Below are 20,658 nucleotides of genomic sequence, written 5' to 3'. Positions count from 1 at the left end.
CAGGCCTTGCTCCAAGAAACACGTGGGACATGTGCGTTTGGACTGTACCTGAATAGGTTCATGTTTTAACAGGCTGAGGATGAGAGCAGAAGTATTTGCTAAAAGGAAAAATGAGGCTATCCAAGGGCTGCTGTATCTCACAGCACTGGTGCTTCTAGGGGGAGATGGTGCTGAGCCCCCCACCTGACTGGGCTGACACGCTCCAGAAGCCCCACTGCTTTGGTCAGACCCATCTGCAATGCTTGCCCTTGATCACTGGCAGTCCTCAAAGACGCATCTAGGTGTAGGGGTGAACAGCCTCGGGGTGCATTTCTAGAGCTTGTCACCAGTCAGGAGTGTGCGGGGAGCACTGCCTTACACTGCTTGGTAGCAAAACCCATCGTGTTTCATGCATTACCCCTCCAAGAAATGTTCTGGGAGTGGAGGATTGATAGCAGCTATCAGCTTCCTACCTGTTTCTGGAGCAAAGTCTGATGCAGGGAATGAGCCCATGGAGCTTTCCTCTGCTAATGAATGTCAGGCAGCCTGCACACCACAGGAATCTGCACTGGGGCAAAGGCCTCGGCATGAACCCGCACACGGACGCTGGGCTCAGCCCCAGGTTTCTGGCACTCGGGGCCCCAGAGAGGAAACCACACAGGACAGATTCTGGGGCAAACAGTGAGGGATTCACTTCCCCCCACAACATGAAACCTTCTGAATCCCACCCACTCCACCGACCCACTTCATGCAGCTCGAGCCCACGATTACACACGTCCGGTGCTCCAGGTCAACCGGACCAGGTGACACCAGGGACAGCCCCAGCCTCTCTCTTGTCTAACCAGAAGGGCTGGGGGAGGCAAAAATCCCAGAAATGAGAGACTGTGCCTATGAGAGGGTGGAGATAACCAGGGCAGAAGAGCCTAAAAATTACTCCTGTGTAGGACCTGAAAACTACACCCTCCTGGGACTGGTTAGTGAGCTGGAGCTACTTGTGGCATGGCAGTCTCTGCAAAATGCCACTTGTTGCCACCCCGAGAAAGGTGAGTGCAGAGCACCTGCACACCTTGGCTCCCACTGCCTTGGGGGTTCCTCTTTGCTGGGAAAAGGATAGGGGGAGCCATCCCCAACAGAAAGCCCCTGGTGCAAGCCAAGGAGGAAAGGTGTGTGCCAGGGTACACCTTGCAGCAGCTGTCACTTGAAGCAGAAAAGACTGCTAAAAAGCAGCCTCTGAAGCTGCAAAGAGGGGAATCGGTGAAGGAGCTGCAGCAGGGCCAGGGCCAGGGCCAAGCCAGCCACAGCGTGAAAAGTGATCCCATGACATGAACTAACTTAAAGGGGTTAAGCCCTTCCCGTTTTTGTCTGTGTTTTCCAGGATGTGGACCAGCAGTCAATCATCAAGAAGTTCACTTGGTACAAAGAAGGTTCGAGCTTCACATAGTAATTGTCTCGCTTGCTCGGCTGTGTTTGTGCACCGTTATTGCTGTATGGGGCTGTGCTGGGAGGTATGATAGAGAATGAAATGTGAGCTCTACTTCTGCATTGGTTCTGGAATATCTGCAAAGTGGCTACAGAAAATGGTACATCCCTGGAGTATGGTCTCCTGGGCCTCAAAAATATCAGTCACTCCAAAAATCGAGACGGGGGATTAACCTATTATTTTTACCGTTATCCTTTGGTTGGTTTCCTACTAACCCTTAGCATTCCTCCAGCATCTTGCAGGGCAGAGGGGCACTGGTAGTGCTCCCATGGCACCAAGCAATCCATTTGAAACAAGAAGGAAAGCTTTGCCCATTATATAGAAGGGGCAGAATTCTCGAGAACATGTCTGGTCTCCAAAAACCCTGCTCATAGGATGTATGTCTGATCTAAAAAGCCATCTTAAACATTAAACAATACCATCATTTGAGCAATGGAAGAGATTAAAAGACTTACCCATAATTATCACTGGTGAAAAGCTGTTCGGCTGGTAAGGAACTTGAGGATTAGGCAATTTGTCATGAGAAAGCTATTGAAGCAGTGGACAAACAAAGGAAGAGGGTGTTGTGTGCATGCTCTCACTCTGGGGAGTTGGGGGGACGGTCGTGCAATTTCTACGTGAACAGCGGGAAAGCCAGAAACAAACATCTCCCACCCCCAGCGCAGGACACGAGGCCGGCACCACCAAAGGTCTCTGCTGTAATGTCTAATGGAGCCGCTTCGAGTCGTATTACAGGGACAAAACTTGGAATAATTACTCTTAGAGTTCACCGGATATGAAATCAGCAAGGGGCCACGTCAAACACTGGGGGTCGTTTGCAAAAACAATCCTGTTGGTAACCGTTTCCACAGTTTGAATTTCAGGGCGTGGAGCAACACCTGTCTGCACACACGACAGCATAAGCTCTTTGAGGTCAGCACCGGGGATGGCAGCACAGGGAGGTCTGCAGTTTCCAGGCTCCCTTTCACCCTGGCAGGGAGCATTTGGGAGAGGGGATCTGGGTGGAGGTGACAGCCACAACTCACCTGGCCGCAGGTCCTCCGACCTCCAGATTTCCCCACGGTCCTCATCATCACCGTCCCAGAGCTCCACCTCTCCTCGCTGGATGCGGCAGATTAAGTCAGGGGCGGGGCCTCGATATCCTGCTTGGGCAGTGGTTAAGCAGAGTTTATCCACTGGTACTGGACGCAGAATAAGCAACTGAAATTTGGGGAAAGCAGCCAATGAACTCCAGGATTATACTAAGGACTTGACGGACAAGGGAGGATGGACATTCAGGCTGAAAGGGAAGGCATAGCAGGGGGAAGAGGATGGTCCTTTTCATCCAGGCAGTGGACGGATGGTCACAGGAAGGCAAACACCAGTGCAAATGAGTGGAAATGAGTTTGGACAGGACACGCTAGGCAAGAGAGGGAGGAGCTCGGGATAACTGCCCAAGGAACAGCTGTTAGTGCATTTGGAGGCACAACGAATGGCACAGGATTTAATAAGGGTGAGAAGGCAAAGGGAAATCATGTTATCAAGGGGGAAGACTCCAAGGAAGGCGGCTGCATCAAATGAAGGAGGCACGTGCACAAGTATGAAATGCGAGAGGGCTGATCATGGACAGAGCAGTGGGGAGCAAAGGGATTTCAGCCACCGGCCAAACATTCATGAGGATGAGACCGTTAAAACCAGGGAGAAGACAACACCGCTTCAGAGCTCACATGGCTCCAGGGCAAAGCAAGAACCAGAGCTTTACCCAGGGAAACGAGGGCTCGGTAGTTCCTCAGCATCTGGTCCCGGTAAAGCCCCTTGTCTTCCTCTTCCAGCAGCTCCCACTGCTCCCGTGTGAAATACACTGCCACGTCCTCGAACACCTCCCGGAGCTGCAGGCACAAGCGTTACACCATCAGTGTCTCCTGCCCCAGCTGCCCCCCAGGGCCCTGTCTGCACTCGCTCTGCACTACAGCGCTGCGCACGCTTAGCCAGGACAGGCAGGGGTACGCTGCTCAGCCGGCACATGATATGCAGGGACCCTGGTTTTCTCTGTTTAAAAAATGAAAAAGAATAAATTGCTCCCAACCAATAGCACCCCACCCCCACTGCCCACCCCCGGTGGTGCCCCACACTCCCCCCCACAGCTCCCTGGCCCTGCTGGTGACATCTGGTCCAGGAAGAGACAAAGGCTTGTGCCAGGACACTTTCACCTCCCTGCACTGCCCAGTGCCGACCTCAGAGCAGCTGTCCTTACACCAGACACTTCAAAACGAACCTGAACACGGAGCTGTGCAGCCAGAAATCATCTGCAGGCTGGGCTGTGCTAAGCGCGGTCCACACGGGGACTGTGGAGTCTTGTCCAATTAACGCGATTAGCTGTTGTGTCCCCTGTGTGTGGGGGGTCTTTACTTGCATCCCCTCTCCCAGCACTGTCCCCCTTCCCACCGTGCTGTCCCCTGCACTTGGTATTCAAAAGACTCTCTCTATCTAACGGTCTGGTCTGTGCGCAGCCTTCAATTCGAACTCATCAAATGAGTGTGGAATCGAAAAAACCTGTGCTGTGCCTCTGATTCAGTTAGTCTGTAAGCTGCAAATCACCTCGGCTTCTGCCTCCCCTCACCCCAACACGGATAATCAGCAGCCAGGTGTGCTGCGCACTCCTGCCAAACTGATGGGCTGGGGGACCCTGCTGGCATCGGCTGCAGAGCCCCTCTGTGCTCCCCAGCCTAGCCAGGGGGAGAGGACTTGCTGGGCTCGGCTGTAGAGACCACTGCCCCGGGCTGCCTGGTGGACTCTGACCAGGCCTTCCCGTGCCAGCACCCCCGGTCACTCTTCAGGTCTCTGCTCCCCAAACTCTTGACAGCACCCCTGGCTCCTCCTGGGCTCTGCCCCAGCTGCACTCCCACCCCACCCTTGAGCCGATGCCCTGCTCACCTCCATGCTCTCCCCCTGCTTCCCCGGCCTGCCCTGCCCCTCCTGCAGCTGGCCCGGCCCAGGTGTCAGGGAGCCGCTCCGTCCCCGTCTCCCTGCGGAGCGTCTCTGCAGCTCCAGGTTGACTGCTCCTGCCTCGGGAGGCTGCAGATCTGCTCGGCTCAAGGTCCCGGCACCTGCGGGTGGGTAAGAGAGTGCACAGGTTAGCCCTGGGGTGGTGGCACGGGGAAAGCCCTGCTGGTCTCCTGGCCTGGCCTGCGATGAAGGGAGCTGGAGGCTGCAGTGTGTGGAAGAGCGGGGAGGAGACTCGGTGTCCCACAGGCAAGAGGCTGGAGATGAGCCTCTAGAACTGCCCCAGCGCCCGTGGTGATCACCTCACCTGCCCCTGGCTCCTTGCACTCATTCAAGTGTTAGAAATATTGTTAGAACTGCACAGTTTGCATCTCGTACCTGATAAGAAAAAACACCACCAAGGACATTTCTCCCCCTCCTTTTTGGCCAATTTGCTAGTTTTTCTTATACTAAATCACTCTCTACTCACACACTCCCCCAGCCTCCCTATAGCCTTTTCTCATGCAGATTACAGAAGCTGGAATTCAACTGACTGTGTCCTTGAAAGGGGCGGGGATTTCAACTCTTGGTGACCTAAAGAGCTTTCTGAGCGTGCGTAATTAGCTGATGCATATTTGCCTATCCGCCCCGCATACTTAAGTAGTTAATTATAATGCACATGCCACGGATGACGTGACGTAATCACATGTATGTTTGTATGAATGGAAAATGAGTTGTAAGAGTTCCTGTTTCTGCACACATGCCCAGGAGGAAAGGGAGAAAAGCCAGCTAAGAGTTTTCCTCGGTGGCAGAGTAATCTGAGATTTTCTGTCTCTGCTCTGACCCTATTTGCAAATACACCTTTTGTTCACTAATAGTGTGTGTCTGAGAGTTCTTCGCCTCCCGAGAAACGAACCGCTACATTTTTGCAACATTGTGATGCTTGTAAAGTAATTTTAGCTCATTCGGTTAAATGGGAACACCCGTTTGCACTTGCGTGCGTGTGTCTGCTCAGCAGTGGAAAACAAATGAGTCCCTTAGAAGAGTAGGTCAAGGCTAGATCACCTTCTTGCATAGCACTTCCTATATTAGAGTGCACAGACCTAGGGCAGGTGTGTGTACAACCTCTACAGTGTTGGTGACCATGAGCTAGTGGAGGAAGCTACAGCACAAGGCTCTGTAGGAGCATCCAGGAATGACTGTAACGTCACGGGTACATCTTCTTTAGGCAAGCTGGTAGTTTCCTTTCTCTGCGAACATCAACTCCCATGGGAGTCACGTTGCAGGCAGAGTCATGGAATATCAGCAGGAGACTGTCATGAGTACAACCACGTTCACTGGTCCTAGAGGATGGCAATTGATCCTTTTATAAGTGATTGTGAACTTTACTGATCTCTGAACTAAGCACAACACTTGTTTGGCCTGATAAATTCTATTTTGTGCCTACCATAACTGCCCCTTCAGCTACCTGATCATGCCCAAATGATGCACCACAGGCTGAGAATATAAAAAATAGTTGGCAGAGGTTCAATACTGCTTCAGTATTGCCTGTAAGCTGCTGCATCCTCCTACAAGAATTTTCCTGATTATGCAGCTATACATGTCTTTATGTCACTTTTCATTGCAGGCATCTCTTTTTAAGATTAGTTTGTCTGTGTATTCCTGGGGATCTTTTCAGTGCCTGCATGAATACTCTAATTTTGACCTCTCATTTCTTTGCTCATCAGGTACAACGGGCTTTGGCACAGGAACAACTGGGGGTCTCTTTGGTCAGCAGCCTCAGACAACTAGTCTGTTCAATAAACCGTTTGGCCAGGCCACAGCAACACAGAACACCGGTTTCTCTTTCGGGAACACCAGCACTCTTGGGCAACCAAACACAAATACAATGGTAAGACAGTGGTAACTTGTCCTAACACTTGGAGGGGTAGATTTATTTTGTAATGTTAAGTGTTGACTTCTGGTTTCTTAAAGAACATCAGGTTTACTAGTTCAGGGATTCTTCAACTAGTTTGGTAGAAAAACTATACTGTAGGGTGTTGTAGAACTAGGATGTTCAGCTTTGAATGCTGGTGCCTCCCCACAGGTTTCGAATTGACAATTATTTTTCCTGTTTAAAGGCATCACTATTCCGTCCATTATAAACTGTTTTCTCCCACTTCCTCTTTGGGAGAAGTCGGCCTCTTTCTGAAGATGTTCAGGAATATTTGTGTTGCTGGACTGGACTGGTGTTGTTGCTTTTCCTTTATGTGGCAGCACATTAACAAATGAAGTCTGAATTCTTGGAAAGGGTGCCATGCTTTCTGGTGGAACCATGTAATTCCTTTGGAGGTACAAATGGTGTACTTGTCTGTTGGGTATGGCTGTTCAAGCTACACAACTGCAACCGATAATGTGGTTTGTGGCTTCTGAGTCAGTACACTATACAGTCCTTATTTTCATTATGCAAATCCTGGTGTCTGTACACTTCGAGAATGAAGGGAAATGTTCCGTTTTCCCCGAAAACCTTCTTGAGGAAGAATTTAAGTCTTGCATAAGAATTCTTGTCCCGAGCTTTACCTTTATTTATTTGTTCAATTTAAGGAATTAAGTTTCTTCCGTCATGACCTAGTGTAGTATTGATCCTCGAGAATGAGCTGTGTGCCTTGCTTGTGTTTTCTGCTTGCCAGAACTGGAATCTGTTTTCCACATTGATACTAACGGGTTTGCTTTGATATCGCGTTACTAACTTGGACTTTCAGTGGTGTGTCCTCTTGTAGCGGTCTGACAAAACGCTAGAATTGTTCTTCAGCAGAGTAGCTGTTGCAGAGTTCTTCAGACAGGGGTTTATATTGCAGGGTTTATTCGGGGCAACCCAACCCACACCATCAGGAGGCCTTTTTGGAACAACTGCCAACACAAATGCTGGTACTGGGTCTGGACCTGGAACTGGTCTCTTTGGACAAGCCAACACAGGATTCGGTGTTGAGGGTTCGGTATGTCTGTGCCTTAGAAAGCTTCTGATGTTAGTCAGATTTTTATTGTCATTTCTTTGAAACCTGTAGCTGTTATGAACTGTGCTCTGTTAAAACAATGTTGCAATTTGAATCTTTAGGGCAATTGTCATGAATTGGGGCTAGTGTGTGGAGATTTAAGAACTAAAATCCGGTTAGATGGAAAGGCTCATTGTCTGTTTTTTGACTGTTCTGGAGAGGCTTAATTATAGTGTAAAGCACTGATGTGCCTAGGTAACTATTTCAGTTCTGTCAAGCCCTAGAGTTTGGCTCTGCTAAGATCAAATCGTTATATGTCCTTTTGCATCGCATGCCTACTTCTGTGACACAGACATATAATGTTTCCGAAACAATTTGCTCACAGAGTATGTGAAGACTTTTTCAGCCTTTTTTTTTTTTTTTTGGTTTTTAAATGATCCAGAGTACAGCAGGAATGATACAAAACATTGGGTTACTGAATGCCAAGTGTTTCTTAAGTGGTTAAAAAAAAAGTAGGCTGTCAGTTCAGGGAGGACTACTCAAAATGGACAAAGCCTGGGTACTCCTAGTGTGTGGAGTCTCATACCTTGCCGACTCGGTGATAGATTTAACTTGATTCAGCAGCACAACTGTTTTGTTCCTGGGGTGCTGACAGCCTTGCGAACCAGCCCCCCCTCCGATCTCGTCCTTAATGTACAGCTGCTAATTAAAGTGACTGATTTTAACGTTCCCTTAGCCTTAGCTCTGGCCTCTTGTGCACGTAGGCATTGTCTTGGTATTTCGTTGTAACCCTAATGTATTTGGAGGCTTTAAAAGTATCTTTCTCTTCTTTCAGACCCTGTCTGGTAACAAGCCTGCCACGTTTGGAGCCACCACGACCAGTGCTCCTTCGTTTGGTACGACCGCTGGCGGCGGGCGCTTTGGTAGCAAACCAACCCTGACTTTAGGAACCAATGCAAACACTTCCAATTTTGGTACATCTAAAATGGGATTCAATCTCCTTGAAGTTACACTGGGTATACCACACACCAGGCTGCTGAAACTCTTGTATTTAATGATTGTGAATTATACAAGTGTCAGGTAAGCCATGCTTGATGCATGTTGCTGAAGGGGGAGGCTTAAAGTCTTGGATGCTGCTTTTTTTACCTCTGTTGCTAGTAGTACTCTGAATCTGCTGAGTACTAGTGTATACTACCAGAGCAAATACAAGCTTGAACATGTTTATTTAAACAATATAAAGCTTACAGAAAGAAAAGACAAGGTATAATTTGCTATGAAGTTGTAAGTGTGTAGCAACTGAAAAGAGGTACTAGTGACAAAGTGGTACTGGTGTCAATACAACTGGTTGGCAAAGGACACGGTATTCTGAGATTTAGAGTAATGGTAGAATTTAACTACTGTGACAAACTGAGGACTCTTCTACCTGAACTAGTATCTGGCTCTGGATTAGCAGGTTACAGCTGCCAGACTTCTAAAGAATTGAGCACTTGACTAACGCTGGCCTCAGCAGCAGTCAGTAAGTGAATAAGTGATCAAATTGGGGCATTGTGTGCACATGCCTCTAATCACTGATGTCACTTTTTACAAATTCAAAGAGAACTGCTATTCGAGGGATTTTAGCAGAGTTGAGACCAAAGAGGTTGCATACCAAAATAGAGCAAAAGACTGTTTTTAGAATTGTCGGTGCTGAGCTTTTTTTTCTTCTTGGCCTGAAAATATAATCCCTCTCCGACTCACACTATCAAAGCGCTGTCAGGTGAGCAGTCTAGGGAGCACAAAAGAGGTTTACGGTGGTCAGTTCAAATGAGGGCTCTCTGGCCGAGCTTCCTTTGATAAAGTCAGTCTGTGTACTGTGTTCTGGCTTTTGCAGAAAAGAAACCAGCTCTCTGTCGCTGGGCTGTTACAGTTGGTGCTGAAGAAGCACTTTCATGCTCTTCTACTGAAAGGATGCTCTCTAGTGCTGGCTGTAGCATGTTTTGTTACCTTGTTTGTGACACTTGCATTGGTGTAACTTGTAGGAAAATGATACTTGGGTATGGTGATACTCCTAGTGTTGGACCCTAACTGTAGTTTTCTAGTGTTATTCTGTACTTGTGTGTACTAACTACCCCCTTTTTAATTGGATGATTTCACAATCTTCAATTTAACCACTAATTTGTGTAACATTAGACTTGATTGTATTTGACTTCAATTAGAGTTGGCACCTGAACTGGGCATACCTGTGAAACCGAGCTGTGAACTGCTTTGCCGGTAAGCATCAGAGGAGGGTGTGTGGTATAAACAGTGTAAAATGGACTTATTCCTTCCAATGGGGTTTAAGAAGCTTTCATGTATCTTATTCTGCTGCCAGGTTGAGGGCTATGAAGTCCCTTATTGTATTTAGTAAAATCTTAAGTCCTTGTATTTTCAGCACATTTTAACTTAGAGAAACAGTATTTTCTACACTGGTGCTTTCACTTGAGTTTACAAACATGTATTGTATATCGCTGAAATCCCTTGTAGCTCTTAGATTCCAGTTGAATTACTGAAAACAACATGTGAAATTTTAATTTTACCATCATTAGCAAATTTGTCCTTAACCAGACAGACATCACCTGGTCAGCATCCTCTATAGAAGTTTAATGTTACTTTGAAATAGTGTACTAATTCTTCTGTATTCCTAGGTTTTGCTGCAAACACTGCTGGCACTAGGCTGTTTGGGAATAAGTCCACAACTGGGTCTCTGGGAACTGGACTCGGAACTGGATTTGGGACAGGTAACAATGCTACCGGGGTAGTGTGGACTTGAGTGTTTGCAAAAAAGACAGGCCTCTGTACGGGGATTGCTTGCCAATTCTAATACCTCACAATCTGAAGGGACAGATATTTGGAAATCCTGGCTCGGAGCAGAAAGAAACTTGAGTTGTACATAACTTCTCTCTCTAGCTGGAATACCATAAGCCGTTTAGTTAGCTACAAGTTTTGTTAGGGAAATGACCAGACAAATGTTGTGCTGAACTTCGTCCTTCAAAACTCCTCTGGTCAATAAAGTTTTTATTTATTATTATTATTTTTTTTAAACCATGCCTAGTGGAGTTAGGCCTCCCTAATGTAAAGAGTGTTGAGTCACAAGCTCTGAATAGTTGTACCAAGAATTTAGAACAAGCTTTGGTTCATAAAAAGCACAGGATTAGGTTTTTATAATGTGTTTGATGTGCAATTTTTAAAGGCTTTCTGCAATAATGTAATCAAAACAGGTCATTATTTTCTTGACTCGTAAGAGTCTCTAGCACACAGGGTTACTCTATCTTGTCTACAACAGGTCAGATAACTTACGGGATGAACTAGTTTGCAAACTCCTAAAGGAGCATCTTGTTGTAAGCTGCTTCTCTCCTCTCTAGCTCTTGGTGCAGGCCAGACTTCATTATTTGGGAACACCCAGCCTAAACTAGGTGGAACCCTGGGAACTGGAGCATTTGGAGCCCCGGGATGCGACACGTCAGCGGCTACTCTGGGCTTTGGAGCTCCTCAACCTGCTGTGGGCAGGTCCATGCAGCTCACCGTGTTTACTTGAATCTAAGGGAAGGAGGGATTAGCATCTAACCTGCTTGAACAATTTTCAAGAGAGTCCACTCATCCAGTGATGGGAAGAACAAAGAGCTTGAGGAGCTATTTACAGCATGGCAGTTGTGAAAGATCAGTGTACATCCAATTAATGATGTTAACAGTAGTGTTTGTATGTTGAGTACACTGAATATTGTCTGGCAGTACATTGCATCTTAGAGGTCACAGGTCACTTCTCCCATCTGCTGCTACAATTATAAGCCAAGGCCAGTGGCAGTTGTTTACCTAAAAAAGTTAATTGGAAAGGCATCATGTCCCGTCCCCCGCCCCCTTGTAACTCAGTATTTCAGAACAAGGGGAACTAGCAACATCTGAGTAGCCTGTAGTCTGTATCGTGGGTCAGCAAATGGACTGCAGCTTGGACACCCACTAGGAATTATCAGTTGGGATATGCTTTTTCTGTTGTGTCTTGTACCTGTCTTTTCTCTGCTTTGCAGAATTGGACATTTCAAGGCTGACGAACTAGATCTAATAAGCCACATTGCTAGATTTTGGAGGCTGAGTTTCAGGAAGATTCTTTAAGATTTAAAAACTGGCATGCTTGTGGAGGAGTTTGATATATTCAAAAGTTTGTCAGTAATACTAGTGACAAAATAAAGCTTTAGGATTAGGAAAGTGTCCCCACAGCAAAGATTAAGGCAGATCAAATTCTAGACTGCATGAGTAGAGTTTCATTTGACTGTTGTAGCTTGTTTGTTGCGCGCTGTTTTTTAAAAAAGCATTTGATTCCTTTAACCCAGTGCAGTTTGTAGTAGGAGGTAGCTTGGGCCTCATATGAATTTAGGAAGCATACAAAAGACTTCACAGGTTCAAGCACCTATTCAGTTGAACGAGTGCTTAATCTAGCATGCATCGTTTGATTTAGATGCTGGTTCATAAGAACTCCTGTTTAAGTTTCTTCTGACAAACGTGGTATTGCTTTTGATGGATTTTTAGCTTTTTCTGCAGAAGTATCTGGTTTTTTTAAAAAGTTGCTGTTAGAGAAACAGGTTAGCTTCATGCAGGTTCTTTATACTTCAGAAAACTAAGTTACAGTACTAATATTTAAATGCTAGCTGAGGTGAGACGCTAAATGTATATGCAAAGGGGAGGACTGCCTAGTCAGAGCTAGACGTGGGCTGGAGAAGCAAGATGTAAAATTCAAGACTACAACGTGAAGACTTTTGCCCGCAGTATTCTTTACATGGACAGACATACAAAAAAATAGAGCTCTTGGTTCCAAAATGATACCTTTTATTAGACCAACTGGAAAATGGCAAAAGAATTGTCCTTTTCTGCAAGCTTTTGGGATCAAAGTCCCTTCGTCAGGCTCTGGGAAAAGTGTGGATGGTACAAGATGGTAACAAGTCCCCATAGGTAGGAAATAAACTTCCTTTTTGCACAGAGGGAGCTGAAGATGGAAGTCTGTCCCTCTGGGTCCATGAGAGTGTCTTTGTGAGCGGTGTTGAGTAGCTCTTCGATGTGTCGATCAGGTAGAATTCCTTCCCTGGAGGTGTCAGATGGCAGGCAGGGAGGCAAAAGAAGTCCTTGTTGTTCTGCAATGAAGTTTAAAATCCAAAATTGGCTGAAATTCAGCATCTTCCACGTTTCAGGAGTGTATTTGGTAGCTGTGTTGGTCTGAGACAATTCCAGCTTGCAGAAAAGGACAATTTTCTTGCCATTTTCCAGTTGGTCTAATAAAAGGTATCATTTTGGAACCAAGAGTTCTAGTTTTTTGTATGTCTTTTTGTCTCAGACTGTAGCAGGGCACTAAGGTGCCTGCTACTTTGAGAGCAGAGATAAGGACCCAAGTGCAGGTTGCCAGGTCAACTGGTTAATGAGGGTAAGGACTTACACCTGCCTGGTCAGCTGACCAGAAGGGGCGGGGCCTGGTGCCTCTATATAAACCCCAAGTCTGAGGGCGGGGGGCTGCTGGCTGCGAAGGCAGAGAGAACTCTGCCTGCGTGAGTAAAGAGGAGAAGCTGGACTGCACGAGGAGCAGGCTGAGCCTGGGGAAGGGCCAGAGTGCCCGTCGGGTGGCTCGAAGGATGTTACAGCTAAGTGGCTAGAATTCATATTATAGCCCAGGGCTTGTGCTTTGTGTTTGTGGTTTACACCAGAGGACCAAGTGAGGCTATTAGGGGTTGGAGGAGGCCTCACAGGGGCTCCACAGTAGCATGGGGACCCCGGCACCAGAGAGGGCGCAGCATCTGGGGGTGCGCTGACCCCAGCTCTGAGGCAAAGGGGGGTGGAGAATCAGAGGCCAGGTGAGGCTGGGGCCACTTGAGCCCAGCAGGGGGTCGAGACCTCAAGGAGGAGAGTTGGGGCCAGGCATGGCGATGGCCACCTGACCAAGGGTGCGGTAACCCCAGAGCAGGGGGCAGCATGATAAGTGCCCCGAGGCAAAAGGGGGGCAACGAGAAGCCCCGAGGCAAAGGGGGCAGTGAGAAGCCCGAGGAAAAAGGGGTAGTGGTTGACGAGTGCCAGAGGGCGCGGTGGCGAGACTGACCGAACAATGTGCGGTACATCTGCGAGGCTTGGGGCGTGGTAAAGGGGTGGTTGGAGCCACGCATAGCCCATAAGGCTGGGGTGCCCAGGAACACCCATTAGCAGAGCCGGGCTAATGTACAGGAGGCTAACCGTGTCCAGGAGAACTGAAGAGGCAGCCTCCCTAATTACATCATTGACATCAAAGACGTGGCGGGCGAGATTGAGGGTACATTGTAGACCACCTGGGGATGGTAAGGGGCGCTAGGGGAGAGCACGGCGACCCCTAAGGAGTCACGCCTGTTACACAGACCAACACGGCTACCAAGTGCACCCCTGTTACATGGATAGGGAACTGAGTCTTAAGTAAGTGCAAGTTATGAGTAGATTGGTTGGCAGGCCAAAGTAGAGCCTCAGTCTGTGGGCAACTTACATTTCCTTTAGCTTGGCACAGATTGATTAGAACTGGGTAACTCATTCTAGACTGACTAGTATCTGTCTTGCTTTCCATTTAAGTATTGGTTGTATAGAGCTGGCAGTGCCCAGGTTGAAAAAAGCTTGTAATTGAAGTCTGCAGCTGGTACTCAAAATGGCCCTGAAAAGGCTGGAGTATGGAAGTGTTGGTTTTGAAAACAGAATTGCCCCAAGAAGTGTTTGCACGCACACAATGTGTATGGGATAGAATTTAACATTTCTTACTTTATGTAGCACTGACCGACTCCAGTGCTTCAGCGGCCCAGCAAGCAGTCCTTCAGCAGCACCTCAACAACTTGACCTATTCCCCCTTTGGAAACTCTCCTCTCTTCAGAAACCCCATGTCAGACCCGAAAAAGAAAGAAGAGGTGAGGTTTTGAACACTTAGTGTTATGTTTAGGATGTGTATGTTTAATGTTATGAATTATACGATAGTCCATATTATAATCCGGGCTTTGCTGTGATGCCTCAGTTGTTAGTGCAGAGTGAAAAACTAAATGGGCGGCACGCACACGTGGAAAATAAAGATGGAATAAATTATTGTGTGCTATGCTCAGATTGCTATTAGGATTGTTTCTGACTTCTGGAGCCTGGCCTTTGGAGGTGCCAATAACATGGGTGCTCAGAATCTTTAAGGATCAGGCCCTTACAGTGATTTAGGGTTAGCCTGTACTTATAGACAATTTGTTTATCATCTCATTTCAGCCTTGTTTTGGGGGGGGGGGGGAAAGGATTCTGACACCTGGTAGCCTGGGGAAAATATTTCATTTGACTTGAAAATGCCATGGAAGCTGCACTGTTAATTGTGTTCAGTAGCTGAAAATCAGAAACAAAAATGAAATTTTGCAACACACCCATGGAAAGCAGTAACGGGCTAACAGAGCTATGTTTTGCTGAGAAATTGAGAATAAAATTGGGCAGCTATCTGTGTTGTCTTAACATCCAGTTGTGAAACCGTTACTGCTGCAGCAGAGAATTTTTGTCCTAACTATGTTGATTCAGTTTATGTGAAAATGTAGAAAACTCAAGTCTATGTAAATAGTTGGCTTGGGAATCTATTCCTTGGGCTGTTTTGAGTGTTATGCTTCTTTTTCTCAGAGATTGACACCAACCAACCCAGCTGCACAGAAGGCTTTGACTACACCCACTCACTACAACCTGACCCCTCGTCCTGCGACTCGAGTGAGACCCAAAGCTCGGCAGACTTCGGGCTCAGCCAAATCTCACCTCTTCGATGGTCTGGATGATGATGAGCCCTCCCTGTCCAACGGTGGGTGCTCCCATGCCCAAGTGAGTTTTCCCACGTCCCTACAGAATGCTTTTTTATGTCATCCCTTCCATTATGCTCAAGTGGTCAGCTCAACTGATTTCACTCTTCTCTTTGAATCTAGTGCAGTTGCTGTGTTGGTAAAGGTTGTGTTTTCCATTTCACATGAAGCTTCTTGTCAAAACTGAGACTATTTCCTTTGGCACCCAAGTTCCCCTTATTATTACATGAATATATTGTCTCAAATAGTATGAAATTAGAAGTTATAACCCCTATTCCATGATGATATCTTTGAGTTTTAACATGTCTTAAATTAAAGCTATCTTTATATAGGTTTATTTTTTTAAGCATCTTAACAAAAAATAAATAAAAAATGTAATTAAATTTTTTAAAAATCTGATTTCTAAAAAAAAATCCAGTTAAATTAAAAAAAAATTGTTGATTTATCCACCCTGTAAGTTATACAGTGCAGCACTTTGTCAGCAATGAAAAGAGCCAATCTCCCTTGGCTTGTACTAGTATACCTAATGTGTTTTTTACTGAATGTCATTACTTGTGTCTTGCCTTCTTTAATGCATTTAAAAACTAATACAGAGCCATTCACAAATTACCTGAAACCGTGGTGGTAGAGAGGGTGGAAGAAATCAAACTTTGCATTGTGGCTGAATCAGAACTGACAGAGCCAGTTTTTCTTTATTTAAGGCCATGCTGTGATCACGGGGAGGATTTCATGCAGCAAGGGGAATCACCCTTGTCTGTTTCGAAGGATTTCTCTCACTCTCTAAGTTCACAAGCATATTTATACTTAAGACAAAGAAAAAGAAAAAAATACGACCTTGGAGAAACAAAACGATAGTAAATTACACAGACATTTAAGAAGATTACTTAAACTCTCTGTGCACAGGGCAATATCTCAAGATAACCTAAGGATAACCCAAGTTATGCAGGACTTCTTATCTCACAACACGTAACTGAAATAAGCAGTATCAGCCTTCTGGGCTCTGTCTGTTTTTCTAGTCAAATAGGTCAGATGCTCAACTAAATTACTCCTGCAAGAGTTACAGCCTCTTCTGTCTTCCATTCATGTAAGCCTCTCCAGGACCCTAGTAACTTACTGGTCAGCTTGAATATACAAAAATGCATATAGTATAAAAGCTTTGGATTGAGGCTTTTTGAAATGTTTGTGCTAAAACTTCCAAAGCTGAAACATAAGAAATTAAGTTTCCTTTTGGCGTGAAGATTATCTTGTAGATGTCCTGAAAATGCCCTCTTGTGCAATGGTGTGCTGATTTGTTCATTCGGAAAGAAAATTCTACCAAATTGACTTAAGAAGTGGAATAAGACACACATTTCAACCCCCTTGTTGTGTGTTGGCACAGATGTAAAGTTTTTAAAGTGCTTTAAAAATGGAAGCTTTAAGGTCATTTGTACAAGTCTTGACCTCTGCTGTATAGATGGAAATCAAAACCAGCACTCAGTGTTAGGCCAAGGCTGTAATTTTTAGATTTAGCAGAGTACTTACATTATCCAAGTGGAAAAATAGCTTAGGTGCTCTCTAGTTCTTTGACCTACGTGGTGAAGATGTAGGGCAGATCACTGAATTGTTGCTCTTACTGTTTTTTAGGAAGAGCATCAAGAAGCTGGTTTTGAAAAACCTCAGCAGCAGCAACCTGTTTTCTCCCATCAGTCATGAAGCTGAAGACCTGGCCTCTCCGTCGCAGTATCCAGAGCACGGAGAGCGGTATGTTCATGCATAAAGGAGCTGAACGTGCCTCTGGGAAGCACAAATGTAGTTAGGTTCAGATTTACTGTATTTGCCTGACTCACAGACAACCCTGAATATGACTTTCAAATAACTAGATGCTACACATGAAAATGTTATCTAATTACTGAAGAGTTGTCTTAAATTGATCCCCCTCATTTCCTTGCTCACCGCCCCCTCCCTTTCCTCCCCTCCCCCCGGTCTGCGTCAGGAAAAACAGGCGTAACTCTGCCCCTTGCCCCCCGTGTTGCCTCTGGCCCAAGCTGCTAAGGCACCACTGCTGCTACCAGCCTGGGCTGGGGCTGGGGCTGGGGCTGGGGCAGGCACCTGCTCTTTGCCTCAGGCTGGAGTGGGGATGGAGCCTGCGGTGCTGGAGCAAGGCTGGTGGGAGTGGTGTCAGGCAGCAGCTGCGGCTCTGGTCCCAACCCTGTGTTGGGAGGGAGCTGCAGCAGTTGCCTGCCCCACCCCCACCTCATTGCAAGACAAGGGGCTTCCCCCTCCATGTTAAATTTGGGGTGGGGGAGGGAGGGGCCTTGTCTTCAGAACTGAGTAAATACGGTAATGTACTGTCCACAGACTCCCCAAGATCTAAATCTTTTACATTCGTAAACCTGTTGCTTGGAAATAAGTTCAGATGTCTGCGTGTTCCATTAAGTCTTCAGTGGTTTAGGCCTTGTGCGGGGGTTATTTTGATATTTTGGCAGTGCCAAGTGGTTCTAAGTATCGACATTATATGGTCTGAAAACTGAAGGCTTTTTTGCCAAAAGAGCAGTTTCAGGCAGCTTAAGTTTCCCTGCTCTTATTTTTTTCAAAAAGCTGGAAGAATCTTTTCTGTTTTCTTACGTAGGAATAATAGTGCTGAGAGTGGTGCTGCTTTAAAATGGATTTCTACGTGTGGTTTTATTTCAGCTACTAAAACTCCAAACCAGGAGTAGGCAACCTTTTTGGTCAGCGTGCCAAAAACACCTGCAACCTCCACTTGCAAGGTGGTGGTGTGCTAGGGGCGGGTGCCATGGGAGCTGCAAGGGGTCTGATCTTTGTTGTGGGGGCGTAGACCTGGCCTCATACCCACTGGCCTCCCCTAGGCACGCGTGCCAAGCAAAATGCCTTTGTGCGCCACACTGGCACCGATGCCAAGGGTTGCCTATCCCTGCTCTAAACTGTAGAAACAGGCTTGTGTTAGTTGTCTAGAGGCTGAAGTCCTTGAACAATAGCACAGTCTGTGTTGCAAGCTTTCTCACCAGTGATTCCATTAGAGTTGTGCAGAGCGCTATTCTTCTGAGATTACAATTTGCCTTTGAAGTTGGGCAAGTCTCTTTAAATCTGACCACTGATCCAAGGGGAAAAAAAATCCCCCAAACAAAGAACTAATAAAACCTCCAACTTCAGTGTAGATCAGTTTTGAGCTAGAATTTTCTTGTTTAAGTTTTATGTTATCTTGAACTTCTTCAAAGCCTAATCTCTTTGAACCAGAAAAATTGAGGGGAAAAATGGGTGTCAAACAAAGTACTTACGTACTTTTTCTAACCTTTTTAAAATGAAAAGCGATCAAAACTTACCTCTTCCTGCAAAGAACTATATGCTGGTGAATTGGCATTTTCAGGCTGCAAGGGTTTTTATCAAAGGGGAAAAAATATTGCTGACCAGCTTTAGTCTTCACTCTAAGAAGAATTAAGTGGCTTCACTCACTGAATCTTGACAACCTAAGCTGAGGCTACTAATTGTGGATTAAGCATCCCACACTGTTCCCAAATTTAGTTCGATTTTTGTGGGCTGTGAGACCTGATCTGCTACGATTTTTTGTTGCTGTTTTCGGAAGCAGGTGTTAAGTATATGTTGGGTGCTGGTGCGTACAGTTGTATGCCTGCATCTTTGTGATGGAAGTCTATGTGCTGTTACGGAAGGAGACGCTTGTGTTATGACACGGAGATGCAGGGTGTTTGACAGTGAGTGACGTTAGACTTTTCGTCTTCTAGGTTCAACTTTCTGTCCCGCTCTATTGATGAGAACCACAGACAGGATGGTGAGCCAGAGGAAGACGACGACCATCACGAAGTGACTAGGTTTTACACAAACCCCATTGCCAAACCCATCCCACAGACCCCAGAGAACGCTGTGCACCATCACCACAACAGTGTGGATGACACCGTTGTGGCTCTGAATATGCGGGTTGCCTTGCGAAATGGACTGGAAGGCAGCAGTGAAGATGCCTCATATCATGAAGAGTCCTTGCAGGATGACCGTGAAGATGAGACTGAGAACGTGCATCATCTGCACCCAGCAGGTCAGATTAGCACTGCTCTGTGGGGTAGCTCCAACTCTTTTGGTCTTGATTTTTTTTTTTTTTCCCGGAACTCCTTCTGCTCCTGATCCTCTTGTTTTGGGCTTATTTCAGATTGCCCCAGAGCTCTGAATGGTCTGTTTTCCTTCCACCAAATGGCACTATTCAGAACCCAAACTTCTGACTTTTCACCTAAAATGTGTTCTAGTTTTAAGATGCTTGCTCCAGGGGAAACTTGATGCTCACTACCAAGAACTCTGGATCTTTGTAGGAACTAAGCATGGCAATATTTGATTTACTTTATTTCCTTGTCTGCTTTCTCTGAGCTGATTCTGAGCTTCTACTCAGGGCCTGAAATTGTCTTAACCATCTTGTCACGGAAACAAAATTTGAGAATTAGATGCTGAGGTGGTGCTTGCCCTCAACCGTAATTCTTGTATTTTCTGTTGCAGGAATTGTTCTCACAAAAGTTGGCTACTATACCATCCCATCTATGGAGGAGCTGGCCAAGCTTACCAATGACAGAGGAGAGTGTATCTGGACAGATTTCACCATAGGTCATAAAGGTGCGTGGAGACGCTGTTTCTAATAACATGGTGTCCTGCTGCTGGACCCAGGCTGTTTTTATCTTCAGTATAAATGTATCCTAGACCTACATAACAAATCCCTCCCCACCCCTACACACCAGCTTTTATGACGTTTAGTTGTTTAGATTTAAAATTTGGACTTGTTATTTATGCACATGAATGCAGTTTAGAGACACAGCAGTCATTTGTGCTGTTCCCAGCTCAAATGTAGTACTGTTTAAGAACCACATTTGAAAGTAATTCAGCTTTTTTTGTCCAAGCTTGAGTGCTTTTCTTTACTAGTTTCCCTTTTGCATTCCCAACTAGATTTGTGAAAACTTAATAGTAAAATGTTACTGAAACCAGACTTTCCCCCCACTTTACAACCAGTCCCCTTCAAAATGTTAGGAAACTACTTGAAGCTTGGATGCAACCATATAAGAAGCATGAGAATCCAAGCTGTACTGTTGTGAAACACTTATAGCTGAAGTTGCTGAATGTAAATCTACATTGGGAATGTAACTGCCTGAGATTTATTTTGCTGTTGTCATTGCACCTAAAATATTGCATGGCGTTCTAATTCAGGGAGGGGAGAAACTCATATTTTCAGCCCTTAATAATCCCAGTGATGACTGCTTGGAAAGTGTGACAGACCTAAACAGTCCAGAAAAAGGCATAGAAGCCCCAACTGATTTAAGAGGAGCATTCATCACGCTGTGAGGGGTTTTTTGGTTTTTTTCACACTGTTCCCTTCAGGCAAAACAAGGTGGATGCTAATCCTCCTAGCAAGCAGTTGAGCTGTGGAGTGTAGATCAATAAGTTTGAATAACAACTTGAGTAAACAGTG

General features: G+C 46.0%; 2 protein-coding genes and 2 pseudogenes across 4 annotated transcripts in view; 3 read left to right on the top strand and 1 right to left on the bottom strand.

Annotated features, from left to right (window-relative positions):
- Window positions 1-4,378, bottom strand: part of LOC149875521 (uncharacterized) — a 159,745-nt pseudogene extending 155,367 nt beyond the window's left edge. Inside the window, exons 1-2 of the transcript XR_016443259.1 lie at window positions 4,373-4,378; window positions 2,485-2,659 (exon numbers count right to left, since the gene is read on the bottom strand). The product of XR_016443259.1 is annotated as an uncharacterized LOC149875521 (transcript). The remainder of the gene's footprint in view (window positions 1-2,484; window positions 2,660-4,372) is intronic.
- Window positions 1-20,658, top strand: part of LOC149875514 (zinc finger protein 202-like) — a gene marked incomplete at its 3' end in the record, with an annotated part of 130,860 nt that overhangs the window by 19,351 nt on the left and 90,851 nt on the right. The gene's annotated exons all lie outside the window — the stretch shown is intronic.
- The window catches only part of LOC149875515 (uncharacterized), a 104,947-nt pseudogene that overhangs the window by 18,842 nt on the left and 65,447 nt on the right, over window positions 1-20,658 (top strand). The window lies entirely within an intron of this gene.
- Window positions 5,649-19,597, top strand: LOC149875520 (nuclear pore complex protein Nup98-Nup96-like). The gene is made up of 9 exons (XM_090030960.1): window positions 5,649-6,311; window positions 7,258-7,395; window positions 8,228-8,472; window positions 9,588-9,642; window positions 10,056-10,148; window positions 14,170-14,303; window positions 15,034-15,225; window positions 16,827-16,943; window positions 18,941-19,597. The coding sequence occupies exons 7-9, from the start codon at window positions 15,170-15,172 to the stop codon at window positions 19,332-19,334; spliced, it is 567 nt and encodes a 188-aa protein (XP_089887086.1). The 5' UTR covers window positions 5,649-6,311; window positions 7,258-7,395; window positions 8,228-8,472; window positions 9,588-9,642; window positions 10,056-10,148; window positions 14,170-14,303; window positions 15,034-15,169; the 3' UTR covers window positions 19,335-19,597.

Source organism: Crocodylus siamensis, chromosome 1 (assembly GCF_052110815.1).
Source record: "Crocodylus siamensis isolate JL-2025a chromosome 1, ASM5211081v1, whole genome shotgun sequence".
In the NCBI taxonomy this organism is placed as follows: Eukaryota; Metazoa; Chordata; order Crocodylia; family Crocodylidae; genus Crocodylus; species Crocodylus siamensis.
Note: the sequence above shows the minus strand (reverse complement) of the source record. Positions and strands in the feature narration are given on the sequence as shown.